General features: G+C 33.4%; 3 protein-coding genes across 3 annotated transcripts; all 3 read right to left on the bottom strand.

Annotated features, from left to right (window-relative positions):
• Positions 1 to 342: 342 nt before the first annotated feature.
• On the bottom strand, positions 343 to 5,398 carry LOC107463104 (uncharacterized). Its single transcript, XM_016081843.3, has 8 exons — positions 4,807 to 5,398; positions 4,490 to 4,545; positions 4,357 to 4,402; positions 3,172 to 3,249; positions 2,319 to 2,429; positions 1,838 to 1,917; positions 912 to 1,045; positions 343 to 639 (listed from the first exon to the last, which is right to left on the bottom strand). The coding sequence occupies exons 1-7, from the start codon at positions 5,191 to 5,193 to the stop codon at positions 937 to 939; spliced, it is 867 nt and encodes a 288-aa protein (XP_015937329.1). The 5' UTR covers positions 5,194 to 5,398; the 3' UTR covers positions 343 to 639; positions 912 to 936.
• A 5,749-nt stretch (positions 5,399 to 11,147) lies between these two features.
• LOC107463078 (DNA topoisomerase 6 subunit A) lies at positions 11,148 to 13,616 on the bottom strand. The gene is made up of 2 exons (XM_016081810.3): positions 12,889 to 13,616; positions 11,148 to 11,981 (listed from the first exon to the last, which is right to left on the bottom strand). The coding sequence occupies exons 1-2, from the start codon at positions 13,478 to 13,480 to the stop codon at positions 11,320 to 11,322; spliced, it is 1,254 nt and encodes a 417-aa protein (XP_015937296.1). The 5' UTR covers positions 13,481 to 13,616; the 3' UTR covers positions 11,148 to 11,319.
• Positions 13,617 to 14,185: 569 nt separating this feature from the next.
• LOC107463076 (U4/U6 small nuclear ribonucleoprotein Prp31 homolog) lies at positions 14,186 to 19,420 on the bottom strand. Its single transcript, XM_016081808.3, has 8 exons — positions 19,226 to 19,420; positions 19,038 to 19,103; positions 18,803 to 18,940; positions 17,583 to 18,475; positions 17,408 to 17,478; positions 16,508 to 16,610; positions 16,288 to 16,363; positions 14,186 to 14,732 (listed from the first exon to the last, which is right to left on the bottom strand). Exons 1-8 carry the CDS (start codon positions 19,226 to 19,228, stop codon positions 14,625 to 14,627), a joined length of 1,458 nt encoding a protein of 485 aa, XP_015937294.1. The 5' UTR covers positions 19,229 to 19,420; the 3' UTR covers positions 14,186 to 14,624.
• Between the last annotated feature and the right edge of the window lie 1,434 nt (positions 19,421 to 20,854).

Here is a 20,854-nt window from a genome sequence, read left to right as displayed (position 1 = left end):
GGGAGTTGGAAAAGGACAATTGATTTAGGAGGCATGGTGCCACGAGAGGAAGGTATCTAACACAGACATGACAAATTGAACAGTTTTGATGGCACTATATGTCTATAGCCCAACCTTTTATGCCAGAACTCAACAGCATTGTTTCTTTGTTTCTGTGTCAAGAAAGCTAAAGGTGGGCTACTATTGTCATTGATCTTTGGTTGTTAAGAATAAAAGAAAGGAGAAGAATAAGGGAGAAGGTTAATCTGAGAGAAATGTTCATCAGAATTGATTTGTGAGTATGGTGTTCAAGCTTAGTTAGAATGATAAATATGTTATTATCACACAAGGTAACACTATTAGTTCCAGAAATTAAAGGGTGTGTTATTCATAGGATTCAAACTATTCACAGAATCATCAAAAGAAGCAAAAATGTTCGATGTCTTACACAAAAAACTATCAAATGGTACATTGGAATCTAGAGAACTACAAGAAAAGGAACTACACATAGCAGTAGGGGCATGTGACTTATCAGTAGAAAGATTCAAAGGTAGAATTAAAAGAAACACGCTTAGGAGGCGTAGCGTGGGGAACAAGTAAATGATCAAAAGAGTAAATTCCTCCTCTAGCTATGTCCTTGGGGAGAAGATCCCTGGTAACCTGGTCATGAATTAAACAAAATTTAGACCAAAACTCAATAACCATGATTATCCTCAGCAAAGTTAGATACACTAAAGAGATTATGAGTTACTTGTGGAACATGCAAAAGATTGGTGAGTTTAAAACATATATTGCTATTGTTGCCATACAATAGAGAAGAGCCATGATGATTAATAGGAATACCTTGACCATTACCAACAAAGAGCTAACCCAAACCTTATCAAATATTTTAGAACTAAATTAATATCAAACCTTATAGAATTAATACAAACCTTGATGTCTCTCGAGTCTGTAAGGTCAGTTCCCAGCAGCGGTGTCATTTTTTAAGTGTTCAACTTGTGGTGGAATCAAAAGCTGAAGTCTACTTCTGTACCTTGAGATACGGTGTAACCGTTCTTCCCTTAATCTACAAGAAGCAGAAGACAATAAGTATGGCAAATTGGTATTAACATTCATCCAAGAATTGTTATTTGAAAATATAATGTGACACCATGTTGACTCATACTATTCACTATTCGTCTATTTGATGAGATATGAAGCCCATATTCCATTTAATCAATAGTGTGAGTGAGCATGTATCTCACAGATCTTATGTACACAACATTTTTCTTCATTAAATCTTGCATTATGCTCTCTCCAAAGTCTCTATGTGTCATAGAACTTCAATGTTACAAGATTCACTGGTACAAACATCCCTGGCACACCATTCTTTTGTTATATACACTCTACCCGAAGATATAAATTGGTAGCCATTACTCCAATGGAGGATCAAATGAAGCAATTTGGAAAGTCCCCCTGTACCTTCCACTATTTTTTTAGGGGGTCAAAATTGAGTGAAACTTTTCACGGATCTGTTATAATTTGCATCCATGTTTGTCCCTTAACAAGCATATCCTTACTGGCAGAAATAAAAATACAAAAATTACTCCTCAACTGAAACTTAGACATTTACGTCGAGGGCAATAATAAAAAATTAAGTTATGCATACAGGTTACTCAGCTTCAAATAAGTAATGATGTGATTATTAGTCACAAAATTTGAATTATTAATTGCAGAATAAAATATTCTGCAGTGAAATTTATGATGACAGCAAAATGTGACCATAATTATGCAATGTACAAATGACCACAAAGGCAGAACTCATAAGATGTGTTAAAGCAAAACCGAGTCGAAAAGATATAATACGGAAAACACTTACCTTGCTCTAACCTTTTTAGCACTTTTAATATGTCTCTTCAATATATCTGGTGCTGATAGATGCTCAACAGACTCCTCCTTCTGAAAGCAGAAATGTGTATAAAATCAACAGATAAGGATTTAATAAGATCACTCTCTCGGCGAAGAATTGAAGAACTCTGTTTTAACATAAGCTTTGAAAAATACTAGACAAGAGCTGTCACTCGTTATATATAAAATTCATGAGCTTTCAAGTTTCACCATATAGCTTAAAGGAAAAGTGGGCACTAACATAATATCAAAACCTTTATGACCAAGCAGTTTGGAATTTCTAAATATTCACTCAATATATAGCTAATATTTTTTGTTCAAGAAAGTTGGCCTCATATTGTGTAATCAACAATATAAATGTTGTTAAGAAATTGTATTTGACATGTAAACAAAGCTTTCTGCTTCCATTAATCATTTTTCTTAAATATACTTAGCTAACTAGAAAGTCAAACCTCTTCGTGTTCATCATTGTCTTTTTCTTCTTTCTTGTTTGACGTATAACCAGTCACTGCAGATGCAGGCAATGGTTTCGGAAGTGCTCTCATTACATCATTTTGTTGTGGCTGCCAGGTCAATGAAATATAAGATGACAAATTGATAAGTTCATCAAAATAAACAGACTCTTACAGAAAGTAAAATAAAAAAATATCACAAACAAGAATGTCTTTGGTCAGAACCCCTATTAACAGTGCAATATGATGAAGTTACATAGAAGCTACAGAACACAAAACAGATTTAACAAGGCTTTTCATTTTTATAGTACCCTTTATACTTGCCTAGTTGCCTATTCTATACTTAAATTTTATTAAGATTAAGGGCTTACTAAAGGGTAAATTACATTCACCTCTCTTGAGGTTCGTTGAGATTACACCCGACACCCCTTAATTTATATGCTATACTAACCTCCCTAAGGCAGACGTAAGTTTAATGTTTAAAATGGGTATCAAGTGTATAATATCACCCAAACTTCATGGGAGGATAGGGCATCTTTTAAAAAATCAAGGGGTGCCTTATACAGTATTGTCTGACCTCATGGAGGCTCTTTCAAAAAACCTACACTCTGAAAATTAGAAGCTAACTTGTATTTTGTACCCTAACCACTAGTTAATCTGATCATTTTTAGCTAATTAGAGAGCTAACATTGATATTCTAACAAAAACAACTGAAATGAATGTCAAAAAAACATTTTGGTAAAGCTGATTGATCCTGTTTTAACAAAACGTTAAAGCTAATAATCTAATATTGTGACAGTTAAACATGATTTCCTCAGATGTCAAACTATGAAAAGAGAGATATTACTCAAACCTGGTTTTCTTCATGTACACCATTCCTCAGCCATGATCTACAAAGTGCATAGAGGGAAGCATCCTCTGTTATCCTGACCTAAATTATGAATAATAATGTAACAACTATCAGAATGAAAAAAATCCAATGAGAAGCTTTTAGCAAGAAAAATGTTCCTGAAGGTTAAAAAATAAAAAAATCTATGATTTTTAATTAGCTGCGAAGTAATGAATTTGAAAGTGATTGAAGAATATATTAAATCTTACACTTTAGCTACCAGTAGCAAATAGTGAGAAGACAAGGCATGAAATTTGACTTTATTCAACCATAAAATAAATGGAGTTTGGCAAAATAAATAAACCAAAATACAAGCCACTTTATTGTGAAATGTTTCAATATTATTTTGTACCCCAATTTATGTCTAGGCTTGAATAGCATGTTATTATAGCTTGGTTAATATACTTTCCCTTTTACTTCTGTATAAACCCATTCCTACATCATACTTCTCATAGATGTATCTGTGATATGACTTCCAACAATGATGTAAAGCTTGCTCATTCCACAAACCTGAATTCATGAAGGACTTAGTATCTATACATTTAACACCAAGAGAAAAAATATACAAACTTCCACCGTCTGTTAAAATCAGCCAAAGCCATTTCTAAATGCAAAGTAAATATAATTTATCTTTCTAGTTGCAACATCCATGAAACAAGTGAACTATGGAATATCTGAATATGTACAAAATCAAAGAATACCAGTAACAACAACATCAATTATGCTTTACGCAACATGTGAGAACACACCCATTTGTAGAACTCAGTTTAAATCACATAATATCAAGGTATGGAAGGGAAAGTAAGAGGAATCAAAAGGAACATAGGAAACCATCAATTTATTGGAAGGACCCTCACAATCAGAGTTTACATGTATAATTGTAATAAGGAAGAAATTAAGAATCAATAAGAAAGATAAATTAGGATCAAAAGGCAGAACAATTGACAAGGATATAACATGCAAGAGAGAGAGATTAGCCGATTTGGCACATTTCAAGATGAATTTAAACACACACTCCAAAAAAGGAAGAGTATCCTATTGTCACAAATTTAACGCATACAATTTATTATGATATCAACATCACTATGGTCTTTCTAACACAAGAACTTTACAATTAATTTCATGCAAAATAAGCAAATGTAGACTCACTTTTCTATCTCTGACCACGATATACTGATCATCTCTGCTTCTCTCCCTAAGAAACAAACCAAACATATTAAAATCGATTCCAACACAGCAAACGAATATATATAACATATCGTTTAAACATAAAAATAACAACCTTGTGCTTGTATCTTTATAGCCATTGCTATCAGTAACAGCAGACCGAGGTGTAGCCTACATACAAACCCCACAGTGAAAAATTAATTTAAATAATTAGAGCAAAAATCATCAAATATCAGTTTATAAGAAGCACAATGACACAGCCAGAACCTAAAGCTTCAACCAACAATCAACAATTAGTTAAATTAGAGTATAAAATTAACGCCACAAACCAAATGCCACAAAAGCATTAACTTTCGGAATGATTATTATCACAGAAATTAAACAATAGCACAATAATAAAACTAGAAGAATTGAATTTCTATTACAAGATACCTTGTGTTGTTGAGGTGAGAGAGGAAGAGCCTTAATAGTGGGACCTAGTTGCTGATGCCTAGTGATGTGGCTAAGATACTCAAGGTGAGCATGAACGCCACGAGCGTAAGCTAGCGAAGGCGACACGTGGCGCGCGTCGGCACCACCACCACGGGCAAAGGGATTCGTAATCCCCGGGATGAAGCCGCGGCCAGAAGAAGAAACTGGATACAGAAAAGGCTGATTCTGATTCTGAGATTGGTCGTTGTGGTTATTGTTAGGTTTCGATAATTGCGGGTTTGGGCGAACTTGTGGTGATATAGGTATTGCTGGTGCAGCGGTGGTGGTGGTGGCAGTAGCGGTGGTGGTGGCGGTGGCGGCTGCTGTGAAATTGGGATCCAAGGACATGGTTGGTGGGAGGGAACAAGGTTTAAAACTTCAAATTATTTCTCTATCTCTCTCTCTTGAATTGATACTCTAATAAGTAAAAATAATAAAGTGTGTTTATGAATTTTCAATTTTCTGTGCGTTGTTTTTTCATATTTGGAAGAATCAAGATTTGCAGATCGCTGTGACCACAACACACGCACTCACGCAGACGCTGATATGACTGCGAGCTTTGGTTGTTTTAAGTTTTTAACTTTTAGATGGAACAAAAAGGAGGGAAGTCCAAATTTTTTTATTTTTTATTTTTTATTTTGAGTAAACCAGCAAAACTGCACTACAATTATCAATTTACTGGAAATTACACTCCAAATTTGTGAAGTGTTCATGATAAAAAAAAATTTTAAAATATTTTTAAATATAATAAAAATATTTAACTGTTAAATATATTTTTATAAAAAAATGTTTACATATCGAATTTTGATGTAATATTTTGTAAACATAAATTTAAAATTTAATGATTTTACGGTAAGTAATATTTTTTACATATTTTTAAAATAATTTGAATTATGTTTGAAAATATAAATAAATTTTAAAAAGAGTTGTTTACTATGATTCATTGCTAGTCGTACAACAGGTAAACGACAACTTTTAGGTAAGAGATCCCTTTTTGGAACAATATTTGAACAATGTTAAAAGTCTAATTCAATTTTTTCAAACTTTTGAGATCACTCATATACCTCGGGAGGATAATAATAGGGCAGGTGTTTTATCCAAATGAGCAACTTCCAAAGTTACAAACACTATACCAGTTTTGTCACAATTAATGCTTGGGGAACTAAGTATATGTAGTATCCATATCTTCTCTTTGTCACACGAAACAGATTGGAGGACACCTTGCATGCATTATTTGAAAATAGGAAAGGTCCCGACGACAAAAGAAAACCCAAAGTTGTTTAAGAAGAAAGCGAGTCATTTCACTATGATTAGTGACGATCTATACAAAAGAGGGTTTTCCATACCACTGTTAAAGTGTATCAGAACGGAGGAATCCCGCCTCACCATGGCAGAAGCACATGAAGGGATCTGCAGAACACATATCGGAGGGCACAACCTAGCTTCGAAACTCCTGCGCACAAGCTATTATTGGCCAACACTCAAGAATGATTGCATGAGGAAAGTATGACATTGCGACAATTTTCAGAGGTGTGCATCAACTATTCATACTCTAGCCAATATGTTACACACCTCCGAGGTAGGATGTCCTTTTCACAAGTGGGGGCTTGATATTCTCGGACCTTTTCCGATATCCAGAGATCATGTAAAACTTTTACTAGTTGCAATTGATTACTTCACAAAATGGATAGAGGTTCAGCCGCTAGCCAAGATAACTTCGGATTAAGTACAATCTTTCATATGAAAATTCATCATATGTAGATATGGCTTGCCAGGGGATATTGTTACTGATCATGGCAGACAATTTACTGATAAAAGCATAGCATCTTTTCTAAATAACCTTAATATCAAACATAATTTTTCTTTTGTTGAGCACCAACAAACTAATGGCTCTCGCCGAGGGTGCTAACAAAGTTATCTTGTAGTCCCTAGGAAAAAAGTTAGCCAATGCCAAAGGACTGGGCCGAGCTAATCCCAAAAATCTTATAGAGCCATAATACTACACCATAATCAACAACTAAAGAAACACCATTCTGACTAGTATATGGAGCAGACTCAATGATCCTAGTAAAAATTTCACAAAGATCACTAAGAACTGAACTAACGACTACCGAGGCCAATGACCAGATAAGGCAAGCCGAGTCAAGTTGGACAATTTAGATGAAGAACGCACCTCGGCCAGACTAAGGGCAACAGGCAATGTAGATTGTCATAAGACAAAAATAACAAACGGGTGCGACTGAGAACATTGCAACATGGAGACCTTGTTCTAAGGAAAGTAGATGTTCGCAAACCTCCTGGCTAGGAAAAGCTCGCCGCCACATCGGACGGACCATTTCGAGTATCAAAAGTACATGGAGGAAGGGCATATTCTCTACAAATACTGGTAGTAACCGAGCTCCCAAACACATGAAACATATCTTCCTTGCATTTTTATTACATGAAAAAGCTGAAGTCAAAAGGTACTATTTTTTCTACTATCGAAGTTTTTCCCAATAAAAGCACAGGGGTTTTTCTTGAAAAGGTTTTAACGAGACTAATCACTTTGCACCTTCCACATTGGAAAGTATTGTCAATCCTCCATTTCAATAAAGTACTATTTTTTCTATATGAAAGCTTGCAAAAATTACACGCACAATATGCAAACATGCATTCATCAAGCAAATAGGCAAGTTTTTCAAAATAATGGTGTACAAAACACCATGTCAATCATTCAAAATATACAAACCAAGAGGCCATTGTCAAAAGAGCTACTAAACAAGCCACATTATACAAAAACAAAAAAGTTTATGTCAATTATCCTTTTGAGATCCCCCATTGTCACCTTCTGCCTCCTCACCAGTTTCATCATCTACCAGCTTTCATCTTCGCCGTAGCCTCAATAACAACCTCATCTCTCTTTTAATAATTTCTCCAAATCCAGAATTTTACTTGCATCTTTCCTTTCCTCCGCTCCGGCTATTTCAGTGGTTCGACCTAGGCATAGCTTCCTGGCACCAATGACCTAAGAAGTAGCCACAAGGTTTTGTAAATAACCACATTACTAATTACATTGAAATAATTTAAAAGGTTCATCATCATCTGCATGTACTGGCCAATTGCCTCCTTCAGCATCGCTACAAACAGAACGAGCACTCACACCCCTAGAAAAGCCATGAAGACAGAAGCTGAGAGAACCTCCAGAGAGATGTCTCTAAATCCGGTTTTTTCCTTTTTAACGGACGAGCACTTGACTGCAGCATCCACCTATGTACCCTTCCCAACAACTGCGGCAGGAGTTTCTTTATCATTCTTCTTCTTTTGATCCAAAAACGATCTCATCCATGCAGAAGATAAGCTCGGACCCTTTCCCCCTGAAACAAACGACATAGCATCAGAATCCAAGAAACAACCAGCTTTTTTCGAACTTTGGGAATAGATTGAATGAGAATGGATTTGTAGTTAGCAAACTAGCAGGTGAAATTGAAGGCAGACATAATGAGTTGTTAAATGCAGAGAAATAAGTATTTGTGATACACATATAGTAAATATTCATATTTTAAGAAAAAGGAATATATGCTTTTAAGAGAATTTTAATTAGTTGTGAGCTGTGATTGTTAACCTTAGCAAATTCTTTTCATTAAAAGCACAATAGTAGGTAAAAGGTTGCTAAAGTGCTAAATGATAAACTGTTTGTTATTTCTCCATTTTTTTCAATGAAAGAATGGCTTCTGACTATTTAAGGTTGATTAAGATATAATTTTCAAACACAAACTTGACTGTTAAGGTTGATTAAGCGAGTACATGAATCTAAATGTGATTCAGAGAGAAGCAATGAAATATTATTATAATGAAGCATCAGTTTTTTTTGTTATTTTTATGCAAAGTTATCATAAATCATTAGTATACAGCTAGCTAACTAGAAGACGCTAGACAAATTGCTAGAAGTTTTGAATGGTCCATGCTTAGTCAGAGTTAGTATTTGCATTCTTTTTATGACTTGATTATTTGAGCATCACTACATTTTCCCTTTATTTAAATTACTCTGTCAAATCCAAAATGAATCTCACTTTGATCAAAGTTATAAGTCTAAGAGGCCATGGGTAGGTCTAGAAGTGAGTGTAGCTAGACTAAAAGCTTGACTCACAAAAATTAAGTTTGGTTCACGGTTCGACTCATTAACAATCGAGTCTATTTCGTAAGCTCAAGTTCGACTCAACAAAAGCTTACGAGCTGGCTCGAACTCACAAGCTGGCTCAAATAAATTATAACTTATATATATTAAAAAATATTAAAAAAAGATAAATTTTATATATTGTCTACCTATCAATTATAAATTTTTTATTTATGTCCTACATTAAAATTTTATATAAAGAATTATTATAAAATTTTAAATAATTAAAAACATTAATATATATGTAAAATTATATATATATATTAAATTATTAATATGTATATTATATATACATTTAATCTATACTTTTAATATTATATATATAATCGAGTCAACTCACAAATTAATGAGCTGAGCTTATCTAAGCTCAAGTTCGGCTTATTTAATTTATAAGCTCAATTCCAAACTCAAACTCGACTCACTAGCTCACAAGTTCAGCTTATCGAGCTATTAACGAGTCGAGCTTGAACTGTTTCATGAGCTGACTTAACTCACTTACAACCCTAGCTATGGGGACCATATTAAACAGCTTAGCACTTAAAATTTATTCCCTTTTAGAACTTGCATTGCTGTTCTATTGTGATAGCAGACGAAAAAAAACAAGAAACTCTTCTATGAATCTGCAATTTCTCCTATGATCACTGTTGTGGTGTCTACATTTCTTTGTGTTTATTACCAAAACAGACAAGGAAGGCGTATCAATTGCAAGTACCATGATAATAATGTTAATTGGGTATACATATATTTCCTCTAAAGTTGAAAACAAAAACTTAATCATAGTATTTATTATATGCTACTTCATCAGATGAAACATATTAAGAGTGGTGCGAACCCATCATCTGCTAATGAAAACTTTTTCGGTGGAAAATATGTAGCCCCTGTGGTGTTAGAGTTGGTGTTGTATCTGCCATGGTTGCCCTTATGGTAAGAAAATTATAAAGCTGATTCCTCAATCCACATAACATTTTATTTTATGTCTAACATAAGACATTTCTAGAGCAGGCATTAAATTTGCTACGAACTTATGTTGCATTATTTAATTAAATTATTTCCGAAAACTGTAGTAATTGGCAGAACTTTTGCTCTAATAACAGACTATTCACTGAACGGTAACAAAGAAATGGTAGCAATGGGGAACAATGAACATTATTGTTGGTTCTGATTGTTTGTTTTATGATGCTTTTTAACTACTGATTACCATTAACTAACTTTTATGTCCAAACAATATTATAGTCTATTTCTCTCTTTTTTATCATAAATTATTTTATCTTCATTTTATTTAGTTTTCTCATCATTTTTTATTTGCAACGTTTTTTCTAAAATTAATTACAAAATAAAATACTTTAGGTAATAAAAAAAGCGGTAAGCTATAACATATAGTCAAATTTTTTAAACAAATCTATTGTTTGTAGTGACAAAAATGGTTTGAACGAACATGAAAAAAAAAACCTAAATAGTTCTATTGATAAATAATTTGGAAGAAAGATTAATTAGATGTTTTGATTTATTATATATGGATTCACAATAATGTTTGGTAACACAAAAAAATAGCCAAAAAGTCATAACTTATATTATTTAGTATTTATTAATTATTTGTCTTATTTAACATTCATTCATTGTTGTAATAATCAATAAATATTAAATAAGATAAATTCTTTTTTTTTCTCCCTATCATTATTTATGCATTCATATCGTGAATTAGAAGTATCACCATTGCAAGGGCCATGCACCTTTTTTCCTTCATAGAAGTAGTATTATAAAGATGACTTGAAAGACACAATGTTGAGTATTGATTTATACTGCCACCAGATCTGTAGCATATTTTGGTCAAGCATGTAATATTGGCAGATAATGCTTCTAAGCACTTGATTAAGCAAAAACAACAAAAAAAAGGAGTTGATTACGCAACCGCATAAATCTAAATGTTGTTCAAGTAGAAGCAATCATATATTATTATAATGAAGCATCACTTATTTAATTCAGTTGTCATGGAAATTTACCGTAAAAATTGTATTATTAAACTCATTTTATTTGTTTCTATGTAGTATTTTTCCAGTTGCATGTCTTTTTAACCTTTTCAATATCTTGAAGTTGCATTAGTACTCATTTTTACAGTCCTACAAAACAATATGATGCTTTCAGTTCAGGATTAACCAAGATAAAGAGGAACTCTAGCAATTCAAATGCTTTGAAGTCGGGAGATCAAAGGCAGAAGTATAAACAAAGTCAATCTAAAAATCAGAGCATTAATAAATAGTACTGCATCACTAAACTGTTGGAACAATCTTAGACAATAAACATTGCTCTTAGGTTGTGAAAGGTCATAGCCAATCCTTCTGCTGCAATTTCAAGGGCAAATAAACCTCAGATAGATACTGAAAGCCGAAGGTGCTCAGGGCCTGAATTTCAGCCTTCTGCTTAGTTTTCACCATTAATGTCAATTCCTCAACCCAACCTGGATTTTTCTTCACAAAATCCTCCTCCAACATGTCCTTTCCAGTCTTAATATCCTGCTCAGTCATCGGCAACCTACACTGCTCAGGTATCTTGTACTTGTCCAAATCACTAGGCCTAACCCCGAGCCACTTTATGTCAGGGGTTGTCAGGTTGGCACTGTCGTAGGACATATTCTTTGACCCACATCCATAGACAGAGAGAATCTTCAACCCATATGGATCACTGTCCACAAGTGCAAGCACTGGCAGCTTCAACTCCATCTTCATCTTCTTCAGGAACAGCCTTGTAGCAACATCGGGTTGCCCTTTGGCAGTCACGATTATACAAGGAAACCGGTTGTAGAATCTATCCTCGGCCAATCTCATATAAGCAGCATCCTTCTCCACCAACAGAATAAACAAAGCATCACTCTGCATATCCCCAACTCGATCAATATTTGGTGGAATGGCCTTCCCACCCATACCCATCTTCGTGCAATCAATCATGTCTCCATTGTCACTAAAGATCAGCCTCCCGACAACAACACCTATGGTTGATAAACATCACAAGAAACAAGTGAAAATAATTGGAAAAATTTTACTAGGCAATGAAATGTGCATATAACAAGTCATTTATACAAACATCAGTAGTAAATCACACATGCATCTATATCTAAGCCTAATAATCAAATCACCCAGAGGTAAATAATCGCTAGCTAATCACATGAACTAATCTGATTACATGGGAGCAACCAATCACTTAGTCAGGTGCATTTTGTAACTAACTAGAAGAGTCAACTAAAATTGCCAGAGTAACTACCTAACTACTCACAAAGGATCAATCAAGATGATAAACAACCAAGATTCCAGCATAATGAGTTTGAATGTATAAAAAGTGATATAAATTTACATACTGCATGAAATCTAGAAATTAAGGTGGCCAGAAGGAGCCCAAAATATGGAACATGCCTTTAAACGAGGAGCAAGCCTAACACCACATCTTAAACTAAGACTCTTAAGATAATTTCAAATATATAGTCCCTTGCACCAAGTCCATACAACAACGTTAAACTTCGTCAATAAAATTTAAACGTCTAACTTTACACTCCCCAAGTCATACAAAACGAGATGCAGATGCAACATTGCAATCACAACCACCACAATTGACATGTGACTCTCAATTACACAATTACATTAGCGTGTGGCAACAGTTTCTATTTCAAGTTTCATACACAAAATTTCATGCCTTGCAACTGGAAAATTTACTCAACCATTTCGAATTTAGATTTTTATCAACGATTGACAAGTTGACTCCTACCAAATAAATAAAAATACACACTTCACATAGTCAATTGCGCTTTATAATTGAGAGTATCCACATTGCAACCACCAAAATTTCTACAACGAACAGCAACCGCAACTGCAATTTAAGACACTGATCTATTAAGGCAATACCTTTCTCGGCTGCAACCACATTGAGGCTGGACCGTGTGCATCCGAGCATACAGGACACGTCATCAAGAACCATATCGGACTGGATCTGATCCTGAAACAACTTAACATCCGTGTAGAACAGATCACGCTTCGTGACATGAATCCCCTTATTGCAAAGCTGGTGAACCAGCTGCAATATGCGGGCAGTTATTGCGGACTTCCTAACCGTCGAGATATTCGCAAAAGGACGAAGTGAACTCTTGTCCTTGAGGACAATTCGGTCAAGCTCCGGGACGTAAAACTGGTTGGTGGCGGCACGGGAGGGGACGTCGAAGGCAAAGCCGTTGCCGGAGAGGATGGAGTGGGCGATGCGGAGGACGAGGGACTCGATGTTGGACTGAACGGAAGACAGGCTGAGATCGGAGACTTCACGGCAGGAGAAGGGGAGGGAGAGGTCTTGGAGGGTTAGGGTTTTGGAGGAAGAGGAAGAGGAGGAGAAAGAGGTGGAGAAGTCTTTCAGGGTTTGGAGGATGGCGGAGTCTGGTTTAAGCTTGTTCTTGAAAGGGAGGTCGTCGGTGTTGGTTCGGCGACGCTTCTTGCTGCTCTCTGCCATGGACGGGAGGCGGGCAGTGATGGTGCAAAGTGTGGGCGTGAAATGGAAGTGGATGACTACACTGATTTTGACTCTGGCTGTGGACAGTATTTGCGCGGAACTGCGGATGGAAAATAACACAACTCGGTCCTAGGACTGAATTATTGGTTCAATTGATAAGTTATTAATTCATTCAGTTGTTTAATTATAACTAAATAAAAATATAAAATTATAAAAATAAAATTAAAATCAAAAGTATATGTCTTCACAAACATAATAACAATAACAATCAAATATTAATTCTTAGACATAATTAAAGTACAAAAAGAGATAATTAACTACTCATTAGTATAAAATATTTTCTTAATTTAAAAAACAAGAGAGAACAAACTATAACACAACTATAACACAATCACTAACCATTAATCAAATCCAGGGGTGATCTGAAATTCGACATCTGTATCTTCATAGGATAAACTTAAACCAACATTTCCTTTATTTTGATTTGCATTTATATCTACATTTGTATATCTTTCACAAATAAAAACCAAGAATAATTCATAATAATACAAACAAAAAGTATGGAAACAACAATTTAACTGAGCAATTTTATTCTAAATTGCAAAGAACATAAACTTCATTTTCAACGACAAATTCAACTATAATCATTTTCAGCAACAAATGATTTAGTTACACTGCTACTTGATAGATGATAAAAAAGAAGTATTTGAAAATTCAACGTTAAAGTTTTACGTTTAAATATATTTGTCAATCAAACCCATCTTTTATAGATACAATATTAGTTTTATTTTTTCATAAATAATTTTATCAGCATTCTAAATCTTTATAGGTAATAAACAAATATCATTTTGGGGGGAAATGTACATCAAATTAAAAATATTACAAAACTAAGACGCTTCCCATAATGTACTTCAGAGACCTAATGCTACTCTAGTGATGACCTTCCAAACCCAAAACTGAAGCAACATCCTTAGGCATGGGAGAAAAATTCAAAGTTCCCGTATTTAGCCAAATTCCATCTCATATTTATGGTAACTCTCCCAACTGGGGTTGGACATAACATCCATCAGGATCAACAAGTTCCTAGTTAGGTGTAGCAGCAACAATTTAGAGACACAGCAAGAGTTTGTAATTGTGCAAGGTTTCAAGTCCTCTTGATCTTCGAGAAGACTCCGATTTCAGAGAAGTAAGTGCTCTGAGTTCCACTACCAAGTTGGTGTGCGTGAGCCTGTGGATTTGTCAGCTCAATCCCCTGCAAATAATATTGAACATGAATTTAAAACTTCAATAAACGTCAATGAAAGAAAGACTAATGAACTATACTCGAGTTATTCTGCTTAAGAAGCTGATTAAGATCAAATAGTCCATCATCCATATGCTAAATAGTGGCCAGATATATATAAATATACTATTTCTTTCAAGCAGGAGACCTAACAAGAGTGCAGTACTCAGACTCAATTTTACAGAGATTAGGTGTGTTATTTATTTGCATGTGTCTAAGAATCCTTCATTTCAACCAACATCAAATAGATGCATGATAATAGAATATGCTAATAATGAAGGCAAAACAAAATCACATAATGGCCTCATTACTCAAATCTTTCAGGAAGAAAAAAGCTAGGCAACCATAAATGAAACTCAAAAGGACAACTGTCCTGACACTTTTGCTAAAGTTCATTGACCAAACTACCACAAAATCTATTCAAAACCAATATATTAGGTATTAACAAGAAAAGAATAACCTAAAGAGTAACAACTGCAGCAATACCAAGAGAATACTTGTTGACAGGCAAACTCAATTATTACTACTAAGTAGACTTTATTCTGCTGGATATAACTTTCCGTGTCCATTTCATTCAATTTACAATGTCCATTTCATGCAATTCATAATGTTCCCGCTAGCTATGAAAAAAAAGGGATAAAATTTAAAATCAACAGGAACAGTGATAAGTGATGCTAAGTATTCTAAAGGAAAATAAGAAGCTGATTGGTTTGTGAAATATTTTCTATTTTTATTTGCTATTTTCATTTTCTGAAAATCATTTTCATTTTCAGATTCTTAGATTTTTGAAAATGCAATTGGCGGCTAAAATGAATTTTATTTCCAAATAGAAAAATAGTGAAATATGTTTGATTGATCTTTTTTATTATTAAAATTAGAAATTATATTTATTACTAAAGAAAAAAAGATTTTCAGTTAATGTATTATATTTTTATTAAGTGTACAATTTAGTTAATCAATTTATTTTTTTAAGTTAACAACTAATTTTATAAAATGTCTATTTTTTCTAATTGATGAATGAGGACTAAATTGTCAATTAGAAATTTTTTTTAAGACAATGAGCAGTGGATAAGTCCCTCAAATAAAAACAAAGTAAAGGTTGAAAATATGCCTGATGAAAAAAAAAGAGGGATTTGACATTTTATGAGAGAATAGAGAACGTAGTACAGAGGGATTAAAAAAATGAAAAAAAGGAACACCTATGCAGTAATGAAAGTTCAAACAGTGCACATGATCATTGAAAGAATGAAATCACCTCCTTTCGAGTTGAAAACATTTTCAACTCTTATAACAGAAAATTCCAGAAACAAGAAAATGCCATTTTCAGTTGTGTTCCATTTTTCAAAATATTTTTAAAATATGTAACCAATCATATTTTCATGCTTTATTTTCATTTTTATTGAAAATAGAAATGAAAATGATCAAACCAATTGACCCCAAAATGTTTTGTTTTGATATCTTAAGGAGATTAGAAATACTTGTCTCATGCAATAAGTTTACCTCTATATTTTTCTAAATCACTAACCTGAACTGGTGTAAAGGCCAAACTTGAGGTCAAACCAGATGTAGCACCACTGCTGCCATAATTCTTTTCCTTGAATCTAATAAATAAAAAAAAAGTCCATCAGAAACATAGTTGATCAGTCAAATAAATAGAATGATGATCCAGTGTCTAGTGACAAAAAGCAATCAAATAACTAAAACATAACTACATGCATAAAATTGAAGGATCTATCAGGGCTAACCTCTTAGCAACTTTTGCAGCAAGTTTGCTAGGCCCAACTGACACACGAAGCTTGCCACTGCCAGCCTGACCAAGCATTCCGTAACCCTCACCTAGACCATCCCCTATAATGCAAAAGCAACAAATCATTTTTAAAACGTCAAAATACTTGGAGAACAAAATAAACAGACAATACTAAATTTCCAGAGACTTCTATACTACATTCTGTACTATATATGTATATATAGGTAACACTTCTAATAATTGTAGCTTAAAAAGTGTTACCATTAAAAATAGCAATGTGGCAGATTCTGCACCACAAAATCACCTCTCTGCATTCTAGTCACCCAAAAGGCCTCTTCACCATAGTATTATGGTGGATATGGTGGCTATAAAAAATTTAACTACTCTTAAAAAGTGTAGCTAAAATTAAATTACACTTTTTTACTATTTGGCAACACTTTTTAATTTGATCATGACATTTACCTTTTTCTTTATTTTAAAATTAGAAGTGTTGCCAAATGGTAAAAAATACAACCTTAATAAGCCATCATAGAATTAAGTGTTGCCAAAATTTCCACCACAACCGCCATAATAATAGCCATCATAGAATTCACTACATATATACATGTATATGGTAATTATGCTTAATTGGTTAAGGTTGGGTTAGTAATTAACTAATTATGGCTCTTGTCACATTCCCTGGGCTATTTGGCTAGAGCAGTATTCATTTCAAGCTTTTACTATACTTGGAATTAAACCTGGGTTAATTCTCTTTTTATTCTCTCTGTTCAATCACTATAAAAACATTATACAGCATAATAGACAGACATATTCATCAAATAACAAATATACTGCATTGCAAAAACATCATATCGGGATTACTGTGCTGTCTGTGTATGTAAAATTTTGTTAAAATTACCTAAAGAACTCTCTTCAGGAACACCAAACTGCATCCTGTTGGCCAACTTTCTCATGTCTGTTACTGCATACCTGTCATAAGAATTGTATGGTCATGAATCCAACATAAAAGGGAAAAAAAATTAAAACATAGCAACCTGAAAATTCAGTATAGGCAAGTTTATAACTATGATAACCTTTCTTTCATCTTCCTAAGGCGGCGACCACCTCTCTTCTTTTTAGGCTCGGAATCAGGAACAGGAAGTGGTTTGGGTTGCTTGGCAGGAGGGGGCTCCTGCCACTTCTCAATTTTTTTGTGGATCTCGTCCTTGAAAAGCCTCCCAGTTTTCCCAGATGGGTCCCCACGGATTGAATCTACTCGTGCTGCAAGTGTAGACTTTGCAGCCAGGAGTCGGCACGCTCGCATCCTAAGAGGAGGAGGAGTAGTCTGAAATATTTCTGTTTGCTCAATGTATCCTATGCGAAACTGAGATGTTGCAGTGGAAAACCCAGCAAGATTCTTTTTCTTGGCACCTAGAAGCTGAACGTTGCAGGCAGGCATCTTTGCTAGAGCTACTAGACCACCAGCTGTCCCCATGAGTTTAGCTGCAACAGCACTCCCAACTATAGTAGAAAGATTAGGTGCAATATACCCCATTCTACTCTCGACAAAGTCAAGAACTTTTTTCTTTGCTGAATCAAGAGCAAGAGCTCGATCACATGCTTCAATTGTCTTACTGAGGACATCTTCTGGTAGAGGCTTGCCAGTTGTAGTTGATGCTGTAACTGAGACAACCATGATAATTGCGGAAGGCAACAGCCCTTCTAGATCAACAAGAGTAAGATCCATTTCATTTCCTATCTTCTTAACAACACGAGCATAGTCAATTGGGTGATGAACCAGTGACTCAAGCTCTGGAAATTTCAAGCGATACTTATCACGAATAAAATTGTGGATAATCACAATTTCATTCTCAATGTCAACCGACAGGGCATTGCATTCAACAATCAATTGGTATTCAGGATCATCTTCTAGATCTACTCCTTGAATTGACACATCTGTACCCTTTTGAAGGGCTTCTTCCACTTTCTGCAATAATGTTAACCCTAGTTACAACCCTTATATACTTAATCAAGGGGAAAAACTAAGATGATGGTGTAAAGTAATAGGCACGGAAGGATAGGAGGCCAAAACGGAGAGGGAAAAAACAACAATATTGGGGGGTGGGGGGAGTATGAAGTCAATAGCTTCAGCTGCAATTAGCAAAAAGCTTAGAAGCATCAAGAATTCAATGTCAACTATATAAAGATAGCAACGTATATCCCAATTCTGGCAAGTCGCCAACTGCAGAATAACAGAAACTATTGAATACAAACTAACCTGCATAATATCAGAAACTATTGAATACAAACTAACCTGCATAATATCAATGTATCTCTGGGTTTTCTGCAACTTGGAAACACTATCCAAGTCATCATAGTTGAGATTCTCTAGGTCAGCCAGGTCCCCATCGATATCTTCTTCCATATCTCCTGCATCGACCTCATTATCCTCCTGAAAGAAGAGGCACCACATAGTTCATCAATCCTTAAATTTTAAAAATAAAAAGAAAATTATTTCAGATATATAAGAAATAGAATATTGTATTCACCGGAATTTCAGCCTCGTTATCAGAGAGTTCATCGAGGTCAGCAAGAAAAGAATCGGCAAGGGTAGCCTGCAACCAATTGAAAAAGGAAAAACCTAAATTTGTCATCTTAGTGCTGTGTTCAAAGTATAAACAAACAAAAAAAACACTAAATTGCTTTAGAAAAAGGAACAGAAAAGAAGGGAACAAACCATTGTGGTTGGAAGCAGCAACGGATGAACACAGTCTTGTTTCTGTAGCTTCCTTCAATGGAGAATTTGAATTGCTAGAAATGATCTGGTTTTTTATAATAAGCAAGTCTCTCCTCTTGAAGCTGTCGCAGTTTCCTCAGCTCTCCGATTCAAGAATTTTCTTGATGAGGGCTACTTAGGTTCGGTTCTTTTGCTTTTTGATCTTCTTACGATTAAAATGTTTAGTTTTCAACCGGTAAAGTATATTTTTTTGTCCTCAAATTTGACAAAAATTAAAAAAAAAATTATTTTATTTTATTTTAGTTTTATCTCAAAAAAATTTTGATTTGTATTTTTTGACCGTCAATTTTTTAAAAAATTTAAGACTAATTTAATAATAATTTCATAAAAACAATTCTCAGCACAAGCAAATTAAGTATAGTCTTTATATATTATTATTACATTGGTCTTAAATTTTTTGAAAATTTAGCCGTAGAAGGTATATTTGATGCAAATAAAAAATTTATGGAACAAAATTGAAATAAAATAAAACTTAAAAATATTTTTAAAAATTTTACCAAACTTTAGAAACAAAAAGTATATTTTACCTATTTTAAATAATATATATTTATAAAATAAAAAATACTATTTATTATTATTTAAAAAGTAAAAGTACTTAAAAGTTAAGAATAAGTCTGATATGATGACATTTAGGTGTGTCTAAATGTGCTAGAAAATTTTTTTTATCTTTTATTAAGACACGTTTTGGACATAAAAAACACGCATATCGAACGAGTGTGGTGTCCGAAATGTGTCCATATTTCATTTATACAATAAACTCTTAACATATTAGGCAACTTCTAATATTATTACATAAATATTTTAACAAAATTGCCATTTTATAATTTTTTCTATCATCATATTACTTTTTATTTTTCTTATGTAGTGTTTAGTTTTACCTGTTAATATCTTTTATTCTTTATTTTTATGTAGGTTATTCTATGTCTTTAGTAATAATATTATTTTTCTTTAATAAATATAAATAAAATCTTATTCATTCTCCTTTTTTATTTTCACTTCTATTCATATTTACTATATATATCAACATTCGTTTCACACATCTTATTTATCTCCTCTAATATAATCTTATGTCTCTCACTTTTTCTCTTTTATCTGTACAAATATTTTGCACAACTATTTAAAAATTTAGTTCATGGCTATAACTTTTTATTGTAATTTGCTAAACAATTTATTTACTATATATTGAGTGATAAATTTCTAAAATACTATAACATATAATATTCTTATAAATGTTTTTAAGTTTTCTTTTTTTATTTTTGATGTATTTATGTTTATCAATTAGTTATTATTTGTCACTTATATATCACTTTTGTTTTTAACAATTTATATTTTCAATATTATTTAGCTATAATAATTAGAAAATACATAATATCATAATTTATGAAAAAACGGATGTTATTTTTAATTATTGAAACATTATATTTATATTTGCATTTTATTCTTGCACAATAATATATAAGTTTATTAAACATATGTATTAAGCAATGAATTTTTCAAACACTAAAATGTATAATATATTTACAATTATTTAGATTTAAGATTAATTTTTAAGATTCTTTTATTAAATAA

The sequence above is a fragment of the Arachis duranensis genome, chromosome 8 (genome assembly GCF_000817695.3).
Source record: "Arachis duranensis cultivar V14167 chromosome 8, aradu.V14167.gnm2.J7QH, whole genome shotgun sequence".
Lineage (NCBI taxonomy): Eukaryota > Viridiplantae > Streptophyta > Magnoliopsida > Fabales > Fabaceae > Arachis > Arachis duranensis.
This window is presented reverse-complemented; position numbering and strand designations above follow the sequence as displayed.

What these genes read in the sequence shown, in the direction of transcription:
- LOC107463076 (XM_016081808.3), bottom strand. An exon ending in GATACATTGATATTATGCAG is followed by an intron (nt 18,476 to 18,802) that starts GTTAGTTTGTAT and finishes ACATTATTGCAG; the next exon opens with AAAGTGGAAGAAGCCCTTCA. An exon ending in TCCTGAAGAGAGTTCTTTAG is followed by an intron (nt 16,611 to 17,407) that starts GTAATTTTAACA and finishes TTTGCATTATAG; the next exon opens with GGGATGGTCTAGGTGAGGGT.
- LOC107463078 (XM_016081810.3), bottom strand. Translation starts at nt 13,480, where the DNA reads ATGGCAGAGAGCAGCAAGAAGCGTCGCCGAACCAACACCGACGACCTC. An exon ending in TGTGGTTGCAGCCGAGAAAG is followed by an intron (nt 11,982 to 12,888) that starts GTATTGCCTTAA and finishes TATCAACCATAG; the next exon opens with GTGTTGTTGTCGGGAGGCTG.
- LOC107463104 (XM_016081843.3), bottom strand. Translation starts at nt 5,193, where the DNA reads ATGTCCTTGGATCCCAATTTCACAGCAGCCGCCACCGCCACCACCACC. An exon ending in GTGTACATGAAGAAAACCAG is followed by an intron (nt 2,430 to 3,171) that starts GTTTGAGTAATA and finishes TTGACCTGGCAG; the next exon opens with CCACAACAAAATGATGTAAT. An exon ending in GCTAAAAAGGTTAGAGCAAG is followed by an intron (nt 1,046 to 1,837) that starts GTAAGTGTTTTC and finishes TGCTTCTTGTAG; the next exon opens with ATTAAGGGAAGAACGGTTAC.